The sequence below is a fragment of the Anomaloglossus baeobatrachus genome, chromosome 2, assembly GCF_048569485.1.
Source record: "Anomaloglossus baeobatrachus isolate aAnoBae1 chromosome 2, aAnoBae1.hap1, whole genome shotgun sequence".
Taxonomy (NCBI): domain Eukaryota; kingdom Metazoa; phylum Chordata; class Amphibia; order Anura; family Aromobatidae; genus Anomaloglossus; species Anomaloglossus baeobatrachus.
This window is the reverse complement of record NC_134354.1, coordinates 227,826,752-227,847,585: the sequence shown is the minus strand read 5'-3', so window position 1 is coordinate 227,847,585 and position 20,834 is coordinate 227,826,752. Positions and strand designations below refer to the sequence as shown.

The window sequence follows — 20,834 nt, the reverse complement described above, 5'->3', positions numbered from 1 at the left end:
ACGTCTGCTGATTTGAACATCAGACATGTGCACCTGTTAACCCCTTAGATCACTCTGTCAAAATGTGACATCGTTATTTAAATGACTGCAGCGGGAAAATCGCCTTTCCCCTCCGCCATCAGAGACCCCGTGACATGATCACGGGAAGCCGATGGTTGCCATGGTAGCGATGAGTCATGTGATGACTCATGTCGCTATCATGACATAGTTCCTGCTACAGACAGAACAGCTGCAGAACAGTGGCTGTAACAGGAAAGCAGCATTTCTGCTGATCAGAGCTGTGCAGCTCTGATCAGCAGAAATTAATCAGTGATCAGACTGCTGATCCATATAGTCCCCTACGGAGGCTAGTAAAATAAATAAAAAAATGTGAAAAAGTTTTAAAAAATAAAATAAATGAAAAAACGTCAGTTCAAATTTTTAATTTTCGCCCCATTCAAAATTAAAATACACATATTTCATATTGCTGTGTTCAGAAATTCCTGATCTATAAAAATATAAAATCAATTAATCTGATTGGTACACAGCATGGCGAGAAATAATTTCCAAACGCTAAAATTATGCTTTTTTGGTTGCCACAACAGTGCATTAAAATGCAGTAACAGGAGATCAAAATATCACATCTACCCAAAACTGAGGGTGAGTATAACACTATGGGCAAGGGATTTACATTTAACGCACCAATTTAAAGGTGACATTAAAAAAATGCTGCAGTGGTGCTTTAACCACTTCACCCCGGGTGATTTTCCATTTTTGTTTTTCCTCCCCTTCTTCTAAGAGCCATAACGTTTTTTATTTTTCCATCAATATATCCATAACAAAGCTTGTTTTTTGCAGAATGAGTTGTACTTTTGAACACCATTAATTCTGCCCCTCATTTCTACAGGAAAACAGGAAAAAAATTCGGTGACATTAAAAAAAGTGCAATTGCATAATTGTTGGGTTTTTTTAGCTATTTTTTTTAAAAAATTGACCTGGCATTATGATTCCCCAAGTAAGTACGAGTTCACAGGTACCAAATATGTATAGTTTTACTTTTAGCTAAGTGGTAAAAAAAATTTCAGAAGTTTGTAAAAAAAAGAATTGCACTTTTGTTGCCATTTTCCAAGACCCCTGGCTTTCTTATTTTTCATGATCTAGGGCTCAGTGATGGCTTATTTGTTCCGTATTGAGCTGGCATTTTTAATTATACTATTTTTGTGTAGATGCGCGGTTTTGATCACCTGTTAATGCATTTTAATGCAATTTTGCGGCAACCAGAAATAACATGATTTTGTTGTTTGGAATTCTTTCTGTGTACAGATTGTATATTTAGATAGATAGGGCATTTCTGAATGCAGTCATACCAAATATGTGTATTTTTATTGTTTTACTAGCTGTACTACCCGGCTTCGCCCGGGTTAATAACTGTTGCTAACAAAATAGAATGTATTAACAAAAATTTATTCTGCACACAAAAATCACAAAACAAATAGATAGAAATGTAATTATTAAAAGGCAAAAACTAAGCTAATAGAAGCATTTCACACCATATATTTCAACACCACAGATATTCCACACAGATTTAACTAAATTGGCCAAGTAATGTGCTACGTCTGTCTCTTTCCAGGTCTGTCTCTTTCCAGGTCTGTCTCTTTCCAAGTCTGTCTCTTTCCCCATCTGTCGCTTTCCCCGTCTGTCTCTTTCCCCATCTGTCTCTTTCCCCGTCTGTCTCTTTCCCCATCTGCCTGTCTCTGTCTGTCTCTTTTTTTGTCTGTCTATCTCTCTCTCTCTGGTTCTTTCCCCATCTGTCTCTTTCTAGGTCTGACTCTTTCCAAGGTCTGTCTCCCCGTCTCTTTGTCTGTGTCTTTTCCTGTCTGTCTCTCTCCCTGTCTGCCTGTCTCTGTCTGTCTCTTTCCTTGTCTGTCTCTATTTCTCTGTCTCTTTTCCCGTCTGTCTCTATCAAGGTCTGTTTCTTTCCCCATCTATCTTTGTCTGTCTCTCTGGCTGTCTCCTCTTTCCCTGTCGGCCTGTCTCTGTCCCTGTCTGCATGTCTGTCTGTCTCTTTCCCCATCTGTCTTTTTCCCCATCTGTCTTTTTCCCCATCTGTCTCTTTCCCCATCTGTCTCTTTCCAGGTCTGTCTCTTTCCAAGTCTGTCTCTGTCTGTCTCTTTCCCCATCTGTCTCTGTCTGTCTCTTTCACCGTCTGTCTCTGTCTGTCTCTTTCACCATCTGTCTCTGTCTGTCTCTTTCACCGTTTGTCTCGTCTGTCTCTTTCCTTGTCTGTGTCTATCTCTCTGTCTCTTTCCCTGTCTGTCTCTCTGTCTGTCTCTCTGTCTGTCTCTCTGTCTGTTTCTCTCTATCCGTCTCCCCACCGACATCTTATTACCTCACATATAAGCTTCTTATACTATGAATGTCTTTTGTTCCTATAGCAACAAATCACAGCTCCTACTAATAACCTGTAGTTCCAGGCTCCATTTACTTTAATGGAGGCATGTTTTTGGAAAGTAACTGTAAAGCGCGGGGTTAAATTTTCCTGTCAAAACATAGTCTTCGAGTTCCCTGGGTCACATGAGGTGTGTGTGCAAAATTTTGTGATTGTAAATGCGACGGTGCGGATACACTTTTCGTTTCACTTTTTCCCCATTATGTAGATAGGAGCAAAATTGATTGGTAAATTGGAACACGCGGGGTTTAAAATTTCACCTCACAACATAGCCTATGACGCTCTCGGGGTCCAGACGTGTGAGTGTGCAAAATTTTGTGGCTGTAGCTGCGACGGTGCAGATGCCAATCCCGGACATACAAACATACATACATACATACATACACACATGAAAAACGTAGAACAGTAAAATTGGATCTTATCAATGGTGAGAAGCAAAGACTGCCCCTGAAGAAGTCACCACACGAAACACGTGTTGGGACTATCCCCTGGTGTGCCTGCCCTCCTTACTACTTTGGTAAGCTCTATACTGGGTGTTGGTTTTGTGCTGTGTGGTTATGTTTCAAGTGTAGCCGGTACATTGATCTGTTCAGCTGTTGACTTTCCTGGCTACACTGTTTTGTTCTAGTAACCCTTTCATAGCACTAACCACGCCAGTGAGCTACAATCGATTAATTTGATGTGATTTTGTATGCAGCCACTCTTGGGGAATTAATCACCCTCCATGTCTTTGTAACCTTTTGTATACTGACTTTATATCCATACCCTGTATTTTACTACTGCCTGTTCATTAAAGAATCTTTTATCTGCACACTTGTGCTTATGACTACCTCATTGATTTTGTGGCTATGAGGTATGGAGATACTCTGGCAAAATGAATGACTTCTATTCCCTTTGTATACATACACACATTCAGCTTTATATATTAGATTTTCAATGAGGCAAAAGGGGAGTTATTTGATCGTTTATTTTTTTTATATTTTTTAAAACTCTTTTTTTTAGTTTTTATTTGCGAGAAATATAATAATAATAATAATTATTATTATTATTATTTTGACAATATGAATTTGAATTATATTCATTGACTAATTACAATGGAGCATGCAGCGGACTTCCGTGGATCTTCATGCCGTCATAATTCATTTTCTAGCACAGAAAAACAGAGATCTAAAAAAAGAGTCCATCATATGACCAATCAATAAGCTCATTTACGATACCCAGCAGGCACACTTTAGGGAACAACACCCTAGGGAAGTCACCGTGTTCATGAATTCATGAAGAGACCGAAGTAGCTCAGGCCAGAATGGAAGAATTTTCAGACTGGACCCAATTGAATGAAGAAAGGAGCCCACCGCCAATTGACAATGAAAGCACAAATCATTCATCACTATCCCAAACCTCCTTAACCTTTCAGAGTATGATAAATTACTATAGAAGGGAAAGAAAGCGCAATAGGGTCTTACCCGGTATGAGGGTAAAAGCAAATAAGGAATGTTACACTCACCTGGTGAGGTTGTGCCAGTCACAACCCCTTTTGATCGTTTGTGAGTGTCCTGGTGGCTCAGCAGCATCCCTGTGAAGGCATATAGTATATAGTTGAAAAATAGGAAACGGGTTTAATGCCGCGCTAAAAACCACGGATGCTGTATAATTAAAAATGTCCCTTTTATTTCACAGTTCTACACGTTTCAGAGACATCTCCGTCTCCTTCTTCAGGAAAAAGGATTTCTTTTTTCCTGAAGAAGGAGACGAAGATGTTTCTGAAACGCGTAGAACTGTGAAATAAAAGAGACATTTTTAAATATACAGCATCTGTGGTTTTTAGCGCAGCATTAAACCCGTTTTCTATTTTTCAACTATATAGAGTATGATAAACTCTGTTTAGAAATTTTATCGGGACCAAACTGTCTCTAGCACTCACCACTCAGGTGGAATAAACTGTATCTTCCAACTCTCTCCATTCCTCCAGTGTCAAGTCAGGCATATCCACCACCCATATCACATAAGACTTATGATAAGGCTTGACAACATGCGACTGGAGAAAAGACTATGCTTGTGTAAAGGCCCCTTTACACACTGCAACATCGCTAGCGATAGCGCTGTAATGTCATCGGTTTTGTGACGTAATAGCGACCTCCCCAGCGACATTGCAGTGTGTGACACGCATCAGCGACCTGGCCCCCGCTGTGAGGTCGTTGATCGCTACAAATCGTTCTGGACCAATTTTATGGTCCTTTGTTTCCTGCTGCGCAGCATGCATCGGTGTGTTTGACACCGTTACAACAACATCGTCAGCAACTTAGAACCCAGCCCGTAGGTGTGCTATAGCGTTCCCTTTCCCGCCCCCTTACCTCCGATAGGTGGTCGCTGTTGCGTTCTGATTGGGCGGCTTTCACTGAAAAGAAGGCAATTTTAGCGCTTCCGTCCTTTGTTTCAAAGCTACCTTGTTCCTGAGCGTGCAGGTTTGCGGATCATTAGAGAGTTCTCCAGTCTGCAATACTATAAAGCTCAGGAACAAAGCTCAGGAACAAAAGCTATACAAGCGCGACTTTTGCCAATCTCTCCAAGCTCGGGGTCACCAATAAGAACGCACTAGCGATCACCAATCAGAGGTAAGGGGGGGTGTAAAAAGGACACCTAGGTGGCTTCAGCGCCAAACACCACACCCCTAACATAGGTGTGAGTCATCAAATAGCTGCTGTGTGACACGTCTCCAATTACCAGCGAGGTCGTTCTGCAGGTCTGTATCACTGCTCCGTCGTTGACCAGATCTGCCTGTTTGACAGCTCACCAGTGACTGTTTAGAGACTTTCCAGCGATCCCGACCAGGTCGGGATCGCTGGTGGGATCGCTAGAAAGTCTCAGTGTGTAAAGGGGCCTTAAGAGGTTTAGGAAAATCCCAGCCTCCAACATATAAGTAAGTACAAGTCTGATAGAAATAAACAGCCTTGTGCGGGTATCACCATTGCCACCTGAACTGATATGCTCCTGATGATGGCACCCATCATCATGTTAGCTACAGTCATATCTTGACATATCCTAAAGCTAGAATCCGCAGTCGCCACAGGAAGGGGGACTCTAAATATATATGGCAGCTCCGTAGACTGCACAATGGTAGCTGCACTACATACTCTATATGTGATGCAGTCCGGAAGGGGTTAAAATTTCTCATTCTATTATATATTGGTGATAATTACTAATGATGAGCGAGCACTACCATGCTCGGGTGCTCGGTACTCATAACTAGTAGTAGGACACTCCGATGGGCTCTACTTGAGTACATGAGTATATTGGAAGTTAATAGGGAACTCAAGCATCTTTCCAGGAACACTTCTTGCAAAAAAATGTTCGAGTTCCCCTTTGACTTCCATTATACTCAGGTACTTGAGTCGTGCCCATCTGAGCATCCAACTGCTTGTTATCTGTACCGAGCAATCAAGCATGGTAGAGCTCACTCATCCTTAGTAATTACATTACATCCAATTGAAAGACTATAAACTGCAAATAGGGTCTACAGACTATGAATGGCACCCCGGGAAGACCACTAGGATGTTCCTTTATTTCTCCCATTCCATCAGCAGCAGGACTACGGACTGTGATTGGCCACAATGGTGAGGTGTTATGAGCAGTACGTCATCAGATAACCAGCCGATGATATACTGCTCATCTCCCCTGACCACTGCAGCCTGTAATTGGTGGTGCAAAAGTGACATCTACTCTTATGTCAGCATAATCCATGGAGAGGATTGGGTGAATTCAGCAGGGCGCTGGAAGGTGGATATCCATTAGTTTGTCAAGGTTAGGGCTTCACGGCGACATTTGTCGCACAATAGCAAAATCATTTGGCAAAAACATCTGTGCAACTTGACTGTGATTTGCTGTTGCACGACTAATTTATAGGCGACTTGCATTGAAGGCTATATCAAGTGGGATACTTGAGACTTGCAATAGAAATTCCAAGTCATTTGGAAACATTAGAGCCGTTGTGTCATAGCTGCAGGTTGTGATTTGACACCATGTGAAAACATAAGATGTGATGTTGCGACTTGCAATGCATGAGAAATGTCACCGTTATGGCCCTAGCCTCATTTTTAGAGCTTCAAACCACTGGTGAACTTTTCTTTTTGCTCGGACCTGTTTACAGTTACATAAAAAGGTGCTATCTAATTCCATCAAGATTCAGCTTACGGTTCAGTCTCTTTACAATGACGGCTCACACTCAGATTTCACTTAGATCCACTTTGGATTTTAGAACCAGTATTTTTGCAGTGTAAATTTTGTCTATGGCTTGTGTACAGATTTGCAATTTAGTCTTAATTCCCCTTTAAGCATTGTGATGTACCTCCTTCATTAATGCTACAATTGTTTGAAGAAATTGCAAACTGAAGGAAATAACTTTCCTTCACAAAAACAGGCTGTGCGCTTACATGGTCTGACACTGTTATAGCTGATCGAACAGTGTGTGAATAGGAAGGAATACACTGCACAGACACCGCGAAAATACTTGTGAATCTATGTATCAATTACCAGTGGTGATCACAGAGGAACACCACAACGCAAAGTTGTAATAAATGATACAGCAGAATTATTATTGGGCAGTGCAAGTATTTACTGATATTGGCCTCTCCTAAGGATAGAGAATAACTACAGATTGGCAAATAGTGAAAATTTGGGTTCTGATTCGAATACCGAGTACTATTCTAGTTTTCATCATGAATGAATCTGATGCAAGTCACTGGGAAACCCGGGGATTTTTCTTGAAGATTTCCCTGAAAAATGCTTGGCTTCCCCATTGACTTCAATTAGATTCATTATTCGTTAGACGAAAAAAACTGAAATAGTACTCGGTATTCGAATATTCTAATCAGAACCCAAATATTGCAATATTTGCCCAACTGTAATAACTTGCAGGTCGGTGTGTGTTTGACTGCTGAGACTCAACACCAATTCTGAGAACAGAGTGCAGTATCCGCGCCACCGAACCACCCAGTCTCTATAAGAGCAATGTACTACATTTCAGAGCTCAAGATTGTTGGGGGGTGATAACTTTAAATGAAGGTTAGAAGCTGTTAGAATAAATCCACAAATTAAATTATGTATATTTAGGAATAGCTACAAAGTTCTGGAATGTTTTATGAAGTGCCATTATTTAGCTTTATTCTGCCTAGCTCCCCCTTGGCTTATGTTGTAATCCTAGTACATCTGTGCTTTGCAATGTGTGATCTCTAGATATTCCATATTTTACTATTCCAAGGCTACTTCATGTTTGTTATTCCTCCCTCCTTTTCCTTTTTGTAACGTTCATTTGTTTTCTATCTGCCTTTACCTAGCTCTTGTTTCCCTCCCCGACCTTTGATACTCTCTTCTAAGATCTTTCATATTTTGTGTGATACTCCTTCCCCCCTCATTGCTGGGTATTAAGTGCTGATGCTGACACTGCAGGGGTTATAAATTACCTCTGCTCTATGCTTCAGTCTGGAGAAGGAGGTGGCTTTTCATGCAGATGCCTCTTTCTCTCTTTCTTACAAGACAATACAGTAGTGAGGGCTTCGACACCGGCAAATTATGCCAGGCTGATTGAATGGTCTGGATTGTGGTAGACTTCAGTGCTTTCTTTAGGCATACATTTTCTTGTTGCCCTTTGATAATATGCAGCTGGAATTCTGCACTTAAATTTTCATTAATTTATTGGTGGGATTATTAAATGACCTTTTAGAATTTTTTTTTTTTTAGATCTGCAGCAAGATCAGAAATTATGTACACATTATTGCAATTAGCAGCCCACATTTTCTGAACGTAGTGCTGTACTTTGCGGCCCTGGTTCATTTTATTCAACAATCCATTGAACTAATAAATTCTTCCCATATTTTTGGTATTTCCTTTGTTCAAAATAGAATCCCCCGTTCATCCCTCTCCACAGTTTAACTCACACTGGGCATTTTTTAGTCTGATGTGATAATCAAAGGTGACAGTGCGGCTTTGTGGAGATGATTTTCATGTTATAGAATGGACATAACTGTAGCTGTAATAGTGGGCTGAGGGACCATCTCATTTTTATTTATTTTTGGGAAGGGCATGATGTGTTATGAAACCACTGTCAATCTCTCATACTGCTGCTTGTGAATGTCTACCCTGGAATACCATTTTGAATCTTTAAGTAAAAACTTCTGTACTGTCTCATTTCCTAACACCATTGTAGTGGTTGAATCCCTATTTTTTTGAGCAGAGCTTCAAAGCCCCTTTTTAGATACATATTAATAATTTAATTTGCTAACTACCTACAGCTACCACCAGAGGATGTTTACTCCTCTTTAGGCCTAAAACACACTTCCGCAAAAAAAAGTCCGTGTGACACGGTCTGTTTTTCGGGTCCGTGTTCCGTTTTTTTGGGGCGTTTCTCCGGTACGTATGGCATCCGTGTGATGGCATATGCAAGCCATGTGTACGTGTAAAATGTCCGTGTTTGTGTGTAAAATGCCCATGTATGTGTACGTGGAATGTCCGTTTGTGTGTTGCACAATGTCGTTGATACATGTCGGCTGACAGCAAACAGAGTTGCGCGATGAGAATGAACTCGGGTGAACTTCACACGACTTCATTGTCATGCCGCGGCTCTGTCTGTGTGCCGCGTACTGATTAGCGGTCACCTGTGAAGGATTCACCAGTGACCGCTAATCCCCCGAGTGACTAAAGTGAGCAGCCCTCTCTCATACTTACTGCTCCTCGATCACCAGCGCGACGAGGAACAGCTGTGCAGAGAATACGCGGCAACAATTACTTTGAATATGCCGACCGCTCATTATTCAATCTCGTATTCCCTGCTTTCCCCACCCACAGACGCCTGTGATTGGTTGCAGTTAGACACGCCCCCCCCGCTCAGTGACAGCTGTCTCACTGCACCCAATCACAGCAGCCGGTGGGCGTGTATATACTGTGCAGTAAAATAAATAAATAATTAAAAAAAAACGGCGTGCGGTCCCCCCCAATTTTAATACCAGCCAGATAAAGCCATACGGCTGAAGGCTGGTATTCTCAGGATAGGGAGCCCCACATTATGGGGAGCCCCCCAGCCTAACAATATCAGTCAGCAGCCGCCCAGAATTGCCGCATACATTATATGCGACAGTTCTGGGACTGTACCCGACTCTTCCCGATTTGCCCTGGTGCGTTGGCAAATCAGGGTAATAAGGAGTTTTTGGCAGCCTATAGCTGCCAATAAGTCCTAGATTAATCATGTCAGGCGTCTCCCCGAGATACCTTCCATGATTAATCTGTAAATTACAGTAAATAAACACACACACCCGAACAATCCTTTATTAGAAAAAAAAAACACTAACAAATTGCCTTGTTCACAATTTAATCAGCCTGCAAAAGCCCTCCATGTCCGGCGTTATCCAGGATGGTCCAGCGTCGCTTCCAGCTCTGCTGCATGAAGGTGACCGGAGCAGCAGAAGACACCGCCGCTCCTGTCAGCTCCACGTAGCAACTGAGGTGAGTAGTGCGATCAGCTGAGCTGTCACTGAGGTTACTCGCGGCCAACGCTGAATACAGCTGATCGCGCTATTCTCTTCATTAGCTGCGTGGAGCTGACAGGAGCGGCGGTGTCTTCTGCAGCTCCGGTCACCTTCATGCAGCAGAGCTGGATGCGACGCTGGACCATCCTGGAGTACGCCGGACGTGGAGGGCTTTTTTGGGCTTATTAAATTGGTGAAAAAGGCAATTTGTTAGTGTTTTTTTTTCTAATAAAGGATTGTTCGGGTGTGTGTGTTTATTTACTGTAATTTACAGATTAATCATGGAAGGTATCTCGGGGAGACGCCTGACATGATTAATCTAGGACTTATTGGCAGCTATGGGCTGCCAAAAACTCCTTATTACCCCGATTTGCCAACGCACCAGGGCAAATCGGGAAGAGCCGGGTACAGTCCCAAAACTGTCGCATATAATGTATGCGGCAATTCTGGGCGGCTGCTGACTGATATTGTTAGGCTGGGGGTCTCCCCATAACGTGGGGCTCCCCATCCTGAGAATACCAGCCTTCAGCCGTATGGCTTCATCTGGCTGGTATTAAAATCGGGGGACCGCACGCCGTTTTTTTAAATTATTTATTTATTTATTTTACTGCACAGTATAGACACACCCACCGGCTTCTGTGATTGGGTGCAGTGAGACAGCTGTCACTCAGCGTGGGGGGCGTGTCTGACTGCAACCAATCACAGGCGTCTGTGGGTGGGGAAAGCAGGGAATACGAGATTGATTAATGAGCGGCCGGCATATTCAAAGTAATTGTTGCCGCGTATTCTCTGCACAGCTGTTCCTCGCCGCGCTGGTGATCGGGGAGCGGTATGAGCCGGGGGAAGAAAAAAAACGAGCGCCAATGTAAGTATGACTGAGAACAGCAGAAAAAAAGGTAAGTATACTGAATTTAATTTAAAAAAAAACGAAAGAAAAGATCGCTAGTGTAAAAACGCACACGCACGAAACGTGCTGAACACGGACATACTCCGTGTGTGGTACGTGCAGGCACGGACCCATAGACTAAAGCGGGTCCGTGCCTGCGTGCTGCCGGCCAAAAACGGACATGTCGTCCGTGTAGAAAAGCGCACACACGTACTTACCACACGGTCACGCGTGGGTCTAACTCCAAGTTGTCTCTTGAGCAGCTCACAGTTTTGCAGTCTCCTTATTTCCTGGTTGCTTGCTTCCTTGAGTGACAGTTCTGGTCAGCAGCTTCATCCTGCTACAACACATTAGGGGTCTGATAGGGTTTGTTCTGGACCAACACTCATACCATTATATTTGCATATAGAGATAACAGCACATTTGAACAAACAGGTCAGGAAAATGGGAGATGGGATTAGGAGAACTGCTCTTGAAATTGCCAAAGCTGGGTGACAGGATTGTGATTATGCAGGACTGAAAGGAACGTTGTCAGGAGCTGAGAGGTACGGGGAGGAAAAGAGCAGCTAACTTTTGTGTAGAAATCAATGGGCTGGAAAAAGCCGACTGGTATTTCAGGAGTTAACTCCTCTCCTGGAATGTAAGTACAGTGCACGCTTGGCCAGGCTTTGGTCACTGAGCGCCTTCGCAATAAGTTGCATACTTTGTAAGATAAAAGCTCTCACAGCAGGAGAATGAAAGCAGATAGAAAAAGCAAGTAAATTGCCAACTTTTTATTTTCACTCTGTTGAACTAGCTAACTAAGCAATTTAAGAACATGAGAATACATCCATGATTTTAAAAATATGTAAAAGCAAGGAATGTGAATAAAAGAAAAAATAAATATTCACTTAGCTTATCAATAGTGATGAGCGAGCACTACCATGCTCTGGTGCTAGGTACTCAAAACAAGCAGGTCGGATACTTTGAGAGGCTAAACTCGAGTATCAAGTATAATGGAAATCAATGGGAAACTCAATCATTTTTCCAGAAAATTACATGCTCAGGTGCTCAATACTCAAAATGAGCAGGTCGGATGCTCAGACAGGCTAGACTCAAGTACCATGTTTAATGGAAGTCAATGGGAAACTCAAGCATTTTTCCAGAAAATTAAATGTTTGGGTGCTCAATACTCGAAATGAGCAGGTTAGACATTCGGACAGGCTAGACTCAAGTACCAAGTATAATGTAAGTCAGATTTTTCTGGAAGATCTTCCTGTAAAATGATTGTGTTTCCTATTTACTTCTATCTACTATATATTATATTCGGTACTCAAGTCTTGCCCATCTGAGCATATGATCTGTTCATTTCCAAGTACCAAGCACCTAGCACCTGAGCATGGTAGTACTTGCTCATCACAACTCATCAACACTCATCTTATCTACTTCATTGCCAACACAGACTCCCTTACTGGTCTTGGCTTACTTTACCACAGCTATCATATGCTGTAAATCCATTTTACCATTGTAGTGAATAACTAGCCAAAGTATAGATGACAATTTACTGATTAGTTGGGGTCCAACTGCTGGGAACTGGACATTTATCCTTGTTACAAAATGAAGCCATTGGTCGGATGCCAAACCTCCATTCCATGAATTCTCTAAGGGGCTGCTGGACAAAGCAGTGTACAGCACTTAGCAGATCCACAGGGAATGAAGGAGGGGAGGTCAAGGATGTGCACTACCTATCCATTCTAAAGGGAATAAAGTGCGCCATCAGGGATAAAAGTTCCCTGTTCTGCCAATTGCTGCAGAATCTATTGGTAAGACCCTCACCAATCAATAAGTTATCAATTATCCTGTGGATAGGAGATAACTTTTCACAGGACAACACCTTTAAGGCAGAAATTTTCCTGACTCCCTTTAGTGACGACTACAGATTTTACCATAGTATATTTATAGTATATTTCTATTGTAGCAGAAAAATAAAAGCTAGGACCACTACAAAGATATGTTTTTTTGCCTAAAAACATGATAATAAAAGGTGGGGATTCACATAAAAGCCTCTTTTACACAAGCATGTTATGGCTGTATATTTGGTTCAATTAGTGTGAGATCCCCTTGCTTTAATTATTTAGCGCATGCTCAAAGTTATAAACTGTGTGGCCTAAACTGGGCTAAATAAAAGTAGTTTTACTGCTGTTACCACTACTTCATGTAAAGCGCCATGGAGTAAATGATGCTATAATATTATATCATTAATAATAACAAATAATAATAATAATAATGCTACAGTTCATTATAAGGTAAAGGGTCGATTCCTTACTTCACTATGAGGCCCTATAAATTCTACTTATGCTTCTAGGAATAGGGTAGTAATGTAGGAATTGACTCTAGCTTAACAAAATTTCAAGCAAAATTGTTTCAAGCAAGGTTGTGTGAATATTCTGCAATAATGTTTGCCAAATAGCAGTATTTGATTTTTTTTATTATTATTATTATTATTATTATTATTATTGTGACGCCACTGCCATCCTCAAAGTAATGTCTGTGTGCTCCCCTGTGTGTTACAATGTATCATCAGCTTGCTACACAGCATCCTTAAGCCCGGGCAATCCCCTTGGTTGTGCTGAATAAACAGACTGCCACAATCGCAGCAAAGCACCAGGAATGTCCTAGCACCTATCCTCACCTGGGCAAATCACACAGTGAGGTAGAGGAAGAGGGGTGACAAATGCTCCCAGAATGTCACAAAGGTCACCAATAATGCTCTCCCCATGCCAATGATGGGTGGTTTCAAGACTGCCACACTACTGATGGGTAGTTTGGTCTTCCCTGAGACTGTATCACATGGAGTTTTGTTCAAAACTCGAATATTGTCATGGCGGCATCAGATGCTGTTCTTATTTCAGATTTTGATTCTCCACCGTATGGTTTCTATGGTGTTTTTGAGTTACACAGGCAGGCTCGGGCATAGACCAGCGGTGTGCTCATTCATGCTCAGGCTAGCAAGAGTTAATTTCTGCAAGGCTAGCCTGCTGGTTACCTCTGGGATCACATGTTGTTGGAACCTATCACATTTGCTCCCTGTTTTTTTAAGATGGAGGAATCTGTCTACCCATACTGACTATAGTTTATTGCTGTGTTGATCTGTGTGCTGTTGTGTCCCAGTCCTGCTGGTGATTATATTGCGTGGAGCTTGTAGTTGTTGTGGAGTTCTCCCGTTGGCTTGTGGTTGTTTCCTCCCTGTTCTTATTTTCAGCCTTACCTCTTATTGTCTTATGCCTCTATGTGAGCGCGCTCTGAGACCGAGTTTTGTATTCCCGTTTGTCTATCTCTGCTGTTTCACCACACTCCTGTCCTTGTCCTCTCCTGGGGTAGGAAGTCTAAGATCACTGCTGTTCAGGAGCAAGGCCAGGAAGGCGGCTGAAACATCCTCACCTTCAAAGGTAACTCTGAGATCAGGGAAAGCTAGGGTCCCCTAACCTGAGGGCCAGTCTATGAGCCATATGGCCCCAGCTATCTCCATAACCATAGTGACAGACTGATAGCTGGCTCCCATCCCTTTTGTGACTGATACTCTCCCCAATTATTGTTGCCTGTTACAATTCTTCACTCATTAGTGTAAGGAAGGCTTCTGGATAATGGAAAAAGTGAGAGGCTTAGGCACATTATAACCCAACAAGGAGCACACATACACTAGGTTAGAGATGGCAGTGGGGTCCATATCATGGAAAAGTACTCTGTATTTTAAAAGGATGTTAAAGGGGTATTCCTATCTCCAAGATTCTATCCCAATATGTAGTAGTTATAATAATATTAGCACATACCTTCACTTAGAAATGTATAGTTCTCCTGTCTCTCATGTGTAGGGCATTGCAGCTTAGGTATCCATGGTTAAACTTCAAGCAACTAATTAACTGTGAAAATATGATTGGACACAACCATGGATACCCAAGCAGCAATGCCCTGCACATGAGGTAAGATACATAGCTAATCAGGATAACTATACTACATTTCTAATTGGAGGTATTTGTTAATATTATTATTACATCTACAACATATTGGGTAGGATCCTGGAGATGGGAATAACCCTTTAACCCTAGAACGCATACCTGGGGCTTCGCAGGCCTGCTAGGTTGATTGTTTTCTATGGTAGGTAGATTTCTATGGTTGCGCGTTCCAGGGTTAATAATGAATTTAAAAACTAGGTGCAAGACTCAACGGTGGTCATATCGCCACAACGCAGCTTTAACCAGGAGCATGCCCCCATATGCGCCAAACTAGACCTCTTTCACTATGGGATACAATGCACAAAAGCACATCACCACAGGCCTTAGAGCTTAAATTTTGACTTGAGTCAATTATTCACATGTATGATAATGTTCTGTGAGAGTATTGTACTTTTTACACAAGGTTTAGGTTTCTGGTCCTATTTAGCACCCATGTGGAGGTTTTCGCTATCAGACAGTTGGATGAGCATGGAAAAAACAGAGTTGAGGACATATTCAGTCAGAATAATCTTGAGGCAAAAAGAATCTATCAGCATTATACATTTTGTGTAAAGCAGCAACTAAAATAATAAACCCCTATTTCAGCCATTTTTAGATCTCACAAACTCCTTTTTTTCTCAGCACTTTCCTTTTGAGGCCAGCACAATATCTGGCCAAACTGAACGTGTCTAATACTTGGTCCGTCACCATGGTGACAAGTGAGAGGCTCTCTGGAAAGAAAAGGGCCATGAAGAAAAGGCTCAGCCTGTGGGGGCGATGCATAGGGAAGAGAAGATGGAGAATAGAAAAAAAAACACTTGGGAAGGAGGGAGATAGAAAAGGTGAAAGCACATAAAAGTAAAGACGTGTGCATACGAAAGGAGCAGGTGGTGGGAAAAGTGATCATCGTGAACAGAAAAGGTGGTCAGTAATCTAACTATACATACAATGTGCTGAATCTTATTTCTGCATGTTCACTTCTAACAATGATCTCTTGTCTACACAGATCTCATCAAATGTTGGATTGTCTAAGCAATGCTTTTGCTATCAAGAGGAAGACCCCAGCAGCTTGGTGTTCATGGGTGGTCCTAGCTGACACACAAGTATTCTGGATGCATCTGCTGCCTCACTTTCTGTAATCAAATTTAATTTGTACGCTTGATCTATGTGGAAAATGAATTTTGATTATCCTTCTCCTGGCTGCAGGATGAGACTTCTTGTGGTCAAACTAATCCTGTTTTGGGCATCCTCAGCTCTAGCAGGCATCCCTGCTGTGCCTTGGAAGGTGCAGTGTCCATCACAGTGTGTCTGTCAGATACGCCCATGGTACACCCCAAGGTCAGCTTACAGAGAAGCCAATACTGTGGACTGCAATGATCTCTTTGACACAGCTGTCCCAAATTCTCTACCAGCCGGAACTCATACACTTCTCCTGCAGAGCAACAATATTGCACGTCTGGAGCAGCAAGAATTAGGTTACCTGGAAAACCTGACAGAACTGGACTTGTCTCAGAACAGTTTCTCCCATATTAGAGACTTTAATGCTAGGCACCTACCAAAACTCGTAAGCCTCCACCTTGAAGAAAACCAATTGGAAAACTTACCAGACCATAGCTTTTCTGGACTCGAGAGTCTTGAAGAATTGTACTTAAATCACAATCAGTTGAATTACATATCTCCCCAAGCATTTTCTGGTTTGCAACGTTTACTTCGTCTTCATCTGAACTCAAACCTACTGACCAGACTGAATAACCAATGGTTTAAAGAAATGCCATCCCTTGAGGTCTTAATGGTTGGTGGCAATAAAGTAAGTTCAATACTAGACATGAACTTTAAGGCCCTTTCTAATTTACGTAGCCTTGTTCTGGCAGGTATGGGGTTGAAGGACATATCAGACTTTGCCTTAGAAGGATTACTTAACTTGGAAAGTCTTTCCTTGTATGATAACAGATTAATCAGAGTACCAAAAGGTGCTTTACAAAGGGTGCCAAGCCTGAAGTTTTTGGATTTGAACAAAAATCCACTCAGTAGAATACAGCAAAAAGACTTTGAAAATATGGCTCAGTTAAAAGAACTTGGATTAAACAGCATGGAAGAGCTAGTTTCTATTGATGAGCTAGCATTAGTGAACCTGCCAGAACTGACCAAGTTAGAAGTCACTAACAATCCTAAGCTTTCTTTCATCCATCCCAGGGCTTTCCAGAAACTGCCACGCATGGAAACACTAATGCTGAATAACAATGCTCTGAGCTCTTTACACAGAGAAACTGTAGAGTCACTGCCAAACTTGCAGGAAATTGCTATGCATGGAAATCCTCTGAGATGTGATTGTGTTATCCGTTGGGTCAATGCCACAGCCTCACATGTCCGTTTTATGGAACCTCAATCAACACTATGTGCTGAGCCACCAGAATTAAGGCGCACACAGTTAAAATCAGTCCCTTTTCGAGAGATGAGTGACAGGTGTCTTCCCCTTATTCCAGTACCAAGTTTTTCACCTCGTGTTCGGGCATCTAGTGGACAAAGCATAACCTTACACTGCCGAGCACTCGCAGAGCCAGAGCCACAAATATATTGGGTTACCCCTTCTGGAGAGAGGCTAGGGGTGTCTGCAAACTGGGGAGGATATAAAGTACAAGAAGAAGGAACACTTGAAATACAGGTGGTGTCATCAGCTCATGCTGGGGTGTATACCTGTGTAGCACAGAATTTGGTAGGAGCAGATTACAAGAGTATTCATCTCATGGTCAACCAACTATACCCAGTTAGAGATGATCCTGTCCAACTTCATGTTGGAGAAGTAGGTGAGCGTCATTTATTGCTGTCTTGGGTTCCACCTCTTAATGCACTTGGATGCAGCCTGCGTTGGAGTTGCCTAACACCTGGTGCCAGTGTTGAACGTGCAAGGCTTCCTGTTGGCCTGAATTCATACAATGTCACAAGACTGCTTCCAGGAGAAGAATGCAGGGTATGCCTACGTGTTTCCATTCTTGGGGGCAGAGTGAGAACAGCTTGTGCTAGTGCCAGGACTAGGGAGACTGGCCCAGGTTACAGACATAGAGGACAAAAAGCACTAACTGCACTAGCATTCTGCTCATTACTAGTTGTGATTGGGTTACTTGCCCGATATCGTCCAGGTGGCAGATCAGACCCTTCTTCGCCATGGTCTCTCTCTGGCAGAGTGATTTACCCTCCAGTCATACACCAATGGAATCAGAACAAAAAAGAAGACAATTTGTCAGGCATTAATGTGCCAGCTACTCCTTTGTGCTAATGATGAACTTTTGCCTAAGTTGTTTCAGAGACTTTCCCAGATAGACTTTGGAGTGTAGTGCCTTGGAAGGGATCTAAAAGTGAGAGAATGCCTTAAAGAACACAGGCAGACAGGCAAAGAGACAAAATTGACAGGTGGGCACAAAGATGTTCGTAGAATAAAACTGTGCAGACTAATATTCAAGAACATTTATGTACCAGGAAATGTGAAAACCCAGTGCACACTCACACAAATGTGTAGCTGCACAAATGAAGAAAGTGTCAAAGTTCACCTGCAAAGAATAAAAGATGTAATATAAAAATTAAGGAAACGAAAACATACGCAAACATTTTACAAGCATGGAAGGACACGCTCAGTAGGTTCAAATATCACTCTTGCAGCTAATACACATATTTGTAAAGAGAGTAAAAACCTAACATCTTGTTAAATCACTAAATGATACAAAAGGTGTATAGTTATGTATATGCTACACTATGCTGTGAATCAATTGCTGTGCGGATACATACACTTGAAATTCTAGGACATTTCTTGGAGTCCTGAAGCATCAGGGCCACCATACACTGGGTTATTATTTTACTAATTTTCTATGGAGTACTGTAGCCCATGCAAAACTACTGAAAATTGTTTGAAGAACAAAACAGTAAACCTACATTTCAAAAGCAAGGCCAGCCCCACCTTTCAAATCCATCTGATTCCAAGAAATGGGGAAGGTTTAGGGTCACCTTGGCTTTAACTGTCACTGGATCGGGAAGGAATCTTGGACTTTATAATCAAAGGCAGCAAGACTCCTCTTTAAATCCTTTCCCAACGAATATGTACAATCGTGATTGTTATAATAAAGCTCTAAGCAGCAAAAATAACTGGACTGCTGTGTTTGAAATATTTCCTGTGTACTTATTGCGTAGTAAAAAGAATGGTACATAGATCTGATTTCTAGCAGGGTAAGACAGTTATAATTTGTAATTTGCGTTCTCAGTAAAGTTCTTTTATTAATATAATAAAGTTAAAAATATAAAAAATGTAAACTTCATTGAGAACTTGAAAATTCAGTTTTGTCTATCAATAACTTTAACCTAGTAAACATTTCTGTTAATGATTCCGGTTTCCTGGAGAATAAATAAGGCTCTACCAGGATATATATTAGGAAATCTTGCAATGCCTTCAAAAACTATTCCTTCCCTGTGAACTTTAACAAATTTTTTCACGTTACACCCACAAACCTAAATGCATTTTATTGCGATTTTATGTGATATACCAACACAAAGTAGCAAGTATTTCTGAAGTGTAAAGAAAACACATGATCTAAATATTTTAAAAATCAAAATCTGAAAATTCTGACTTGCATATGTTTTTAGCCCTCCTGAATCAATACTTTGTAGGATCATCTTTCTCGACAATTATTTCTGCAATTCTTTTGGGGTACATCTCCACCAGCTTTGTACACCCGGAGGCTGACATTTTTACCCATTCCTCTTTGCAAATAGCTGTAGCTCAGAGAGATTGGATGGACGGTGAACAGCAATTTTCAAGTGTTGGCAAATTTTCAGAGGGATTTAGATCTGAACTGTCATTGGGCCATTCAAACACATAAATATGCTTTGATATAAACCATCCATTGTAGCTCTGGCAGTATGTTTAGTGTCGTTGTCCTGGTGCAAGGTGAACCAATTCAACATTCTCAAGTGTTTTGCAGACTCTTACAGGTTTTCCTTCATAGTTGCCCTGTATTTTGCTCCAGCCATCTTCCCATCAACACTTACCAGCTTCCCTGTCCTTTGTAAAGAAAAGCATCCCCGCAGCATGATGCTGTCACCATCATTTTTGACAGTGGGGATGGTGTTTTCAGAGTGATGTGCAGTGTTAGTTTTGTACAACACATAACATTTTTGCATCTAGCCAAAAAGATATACTTTGCTCACCCCTGACCAGAGAACCTTTTTACACATGCTAGCTGTGTCCCCTGCATGGATTTTCACAAACTACAAATTGGACTTCTATGGCCTGCTTTCAAAAATGGCTTTTTTCTTGCCACTTTTTCATAAAGGCCATATTTGGAGACTATACCAGTAATAGTTGTGCCATGGACAGATTCTCCCACCTGAGCTGTGCATTTCTGCAGCTCCTCCAGACTGACCAAGGACCTCTTGGCTGCTTCTCTGATTAGCGCTTTCCTTCCTTTGGCTGTCAGTTTAGGTGAATGACCATGTCATGGTTAGTTTAAAGTTGGGCCATTCTTCTTTTATTTTTGGATGATGGATTGAACAGTGCTCCGTTAGATGTTCAGAGCTTGGGCTTTTTTATATAACCTAACCCTGCTTTACACTTCTCCATAACTTTATTCCTGACCTGTCTGGTGTGTTCCTTGGTTTTCATGATGGTGATTAATCCCTAATATTCTCAAGTAATCCTATAACAGAACAGCTATAGTTATACTGAGAACACATACACACAGATGGACTCAATGTATTAAGGGCCATTTACACGCTGCGACATCGCTAACGAAATATCGTCGGGGTCACGGTGTTTGTGACGCACATCCGGCGTTGTTAGCGACATCGCAGCATGTGACACCTATGTGCGACCTTAAACGACCGCAAAAGAGGTAAAAATCGTTGGTCTGTGAGACGTCGTTCCCTTACCAAAAATCGTTGTCTGGTCAGTAGCGATGTTGTTCATCGTTCCTGTGGCAGCACACATCGCTATGTGTGACACTTCAAGAACGAGGAACATCTCCTTACCTGCCCGCTCATCTCCGCCCCTC

At 41.8% G+C, this 20,834-nt stretch overlaps 1 protein-coding gene across 1 annotated transcript in view; it reads left to right on the top strand.

The window, feature by feature from the left end:
* LRRN2 (leucine rich repeat neuronal 2) overlaps positions 1-18,933 on the top strand; it is a 65,833-nt gene extending 46,900 nt beyond the window's left edge. The window contains exon 2 of the mRNA XM_075335661.1: positions 15,806-18,933. Within this exon, the coding sequence (XP_075191776.1) occupies positions 15,965-18,073 (2,109 nt within the window). The 5' untranslated portion in view covers positions 15,806-15,964 and the 3' untranslated portion in view covers positions 18,074-18,933. The remainder of the gene's footprint in view (positions 1-15,805) is intronic.
* The last annotated feature ends 1,901 nt before the right edge of the window (positions 18,934-20,834 follow it).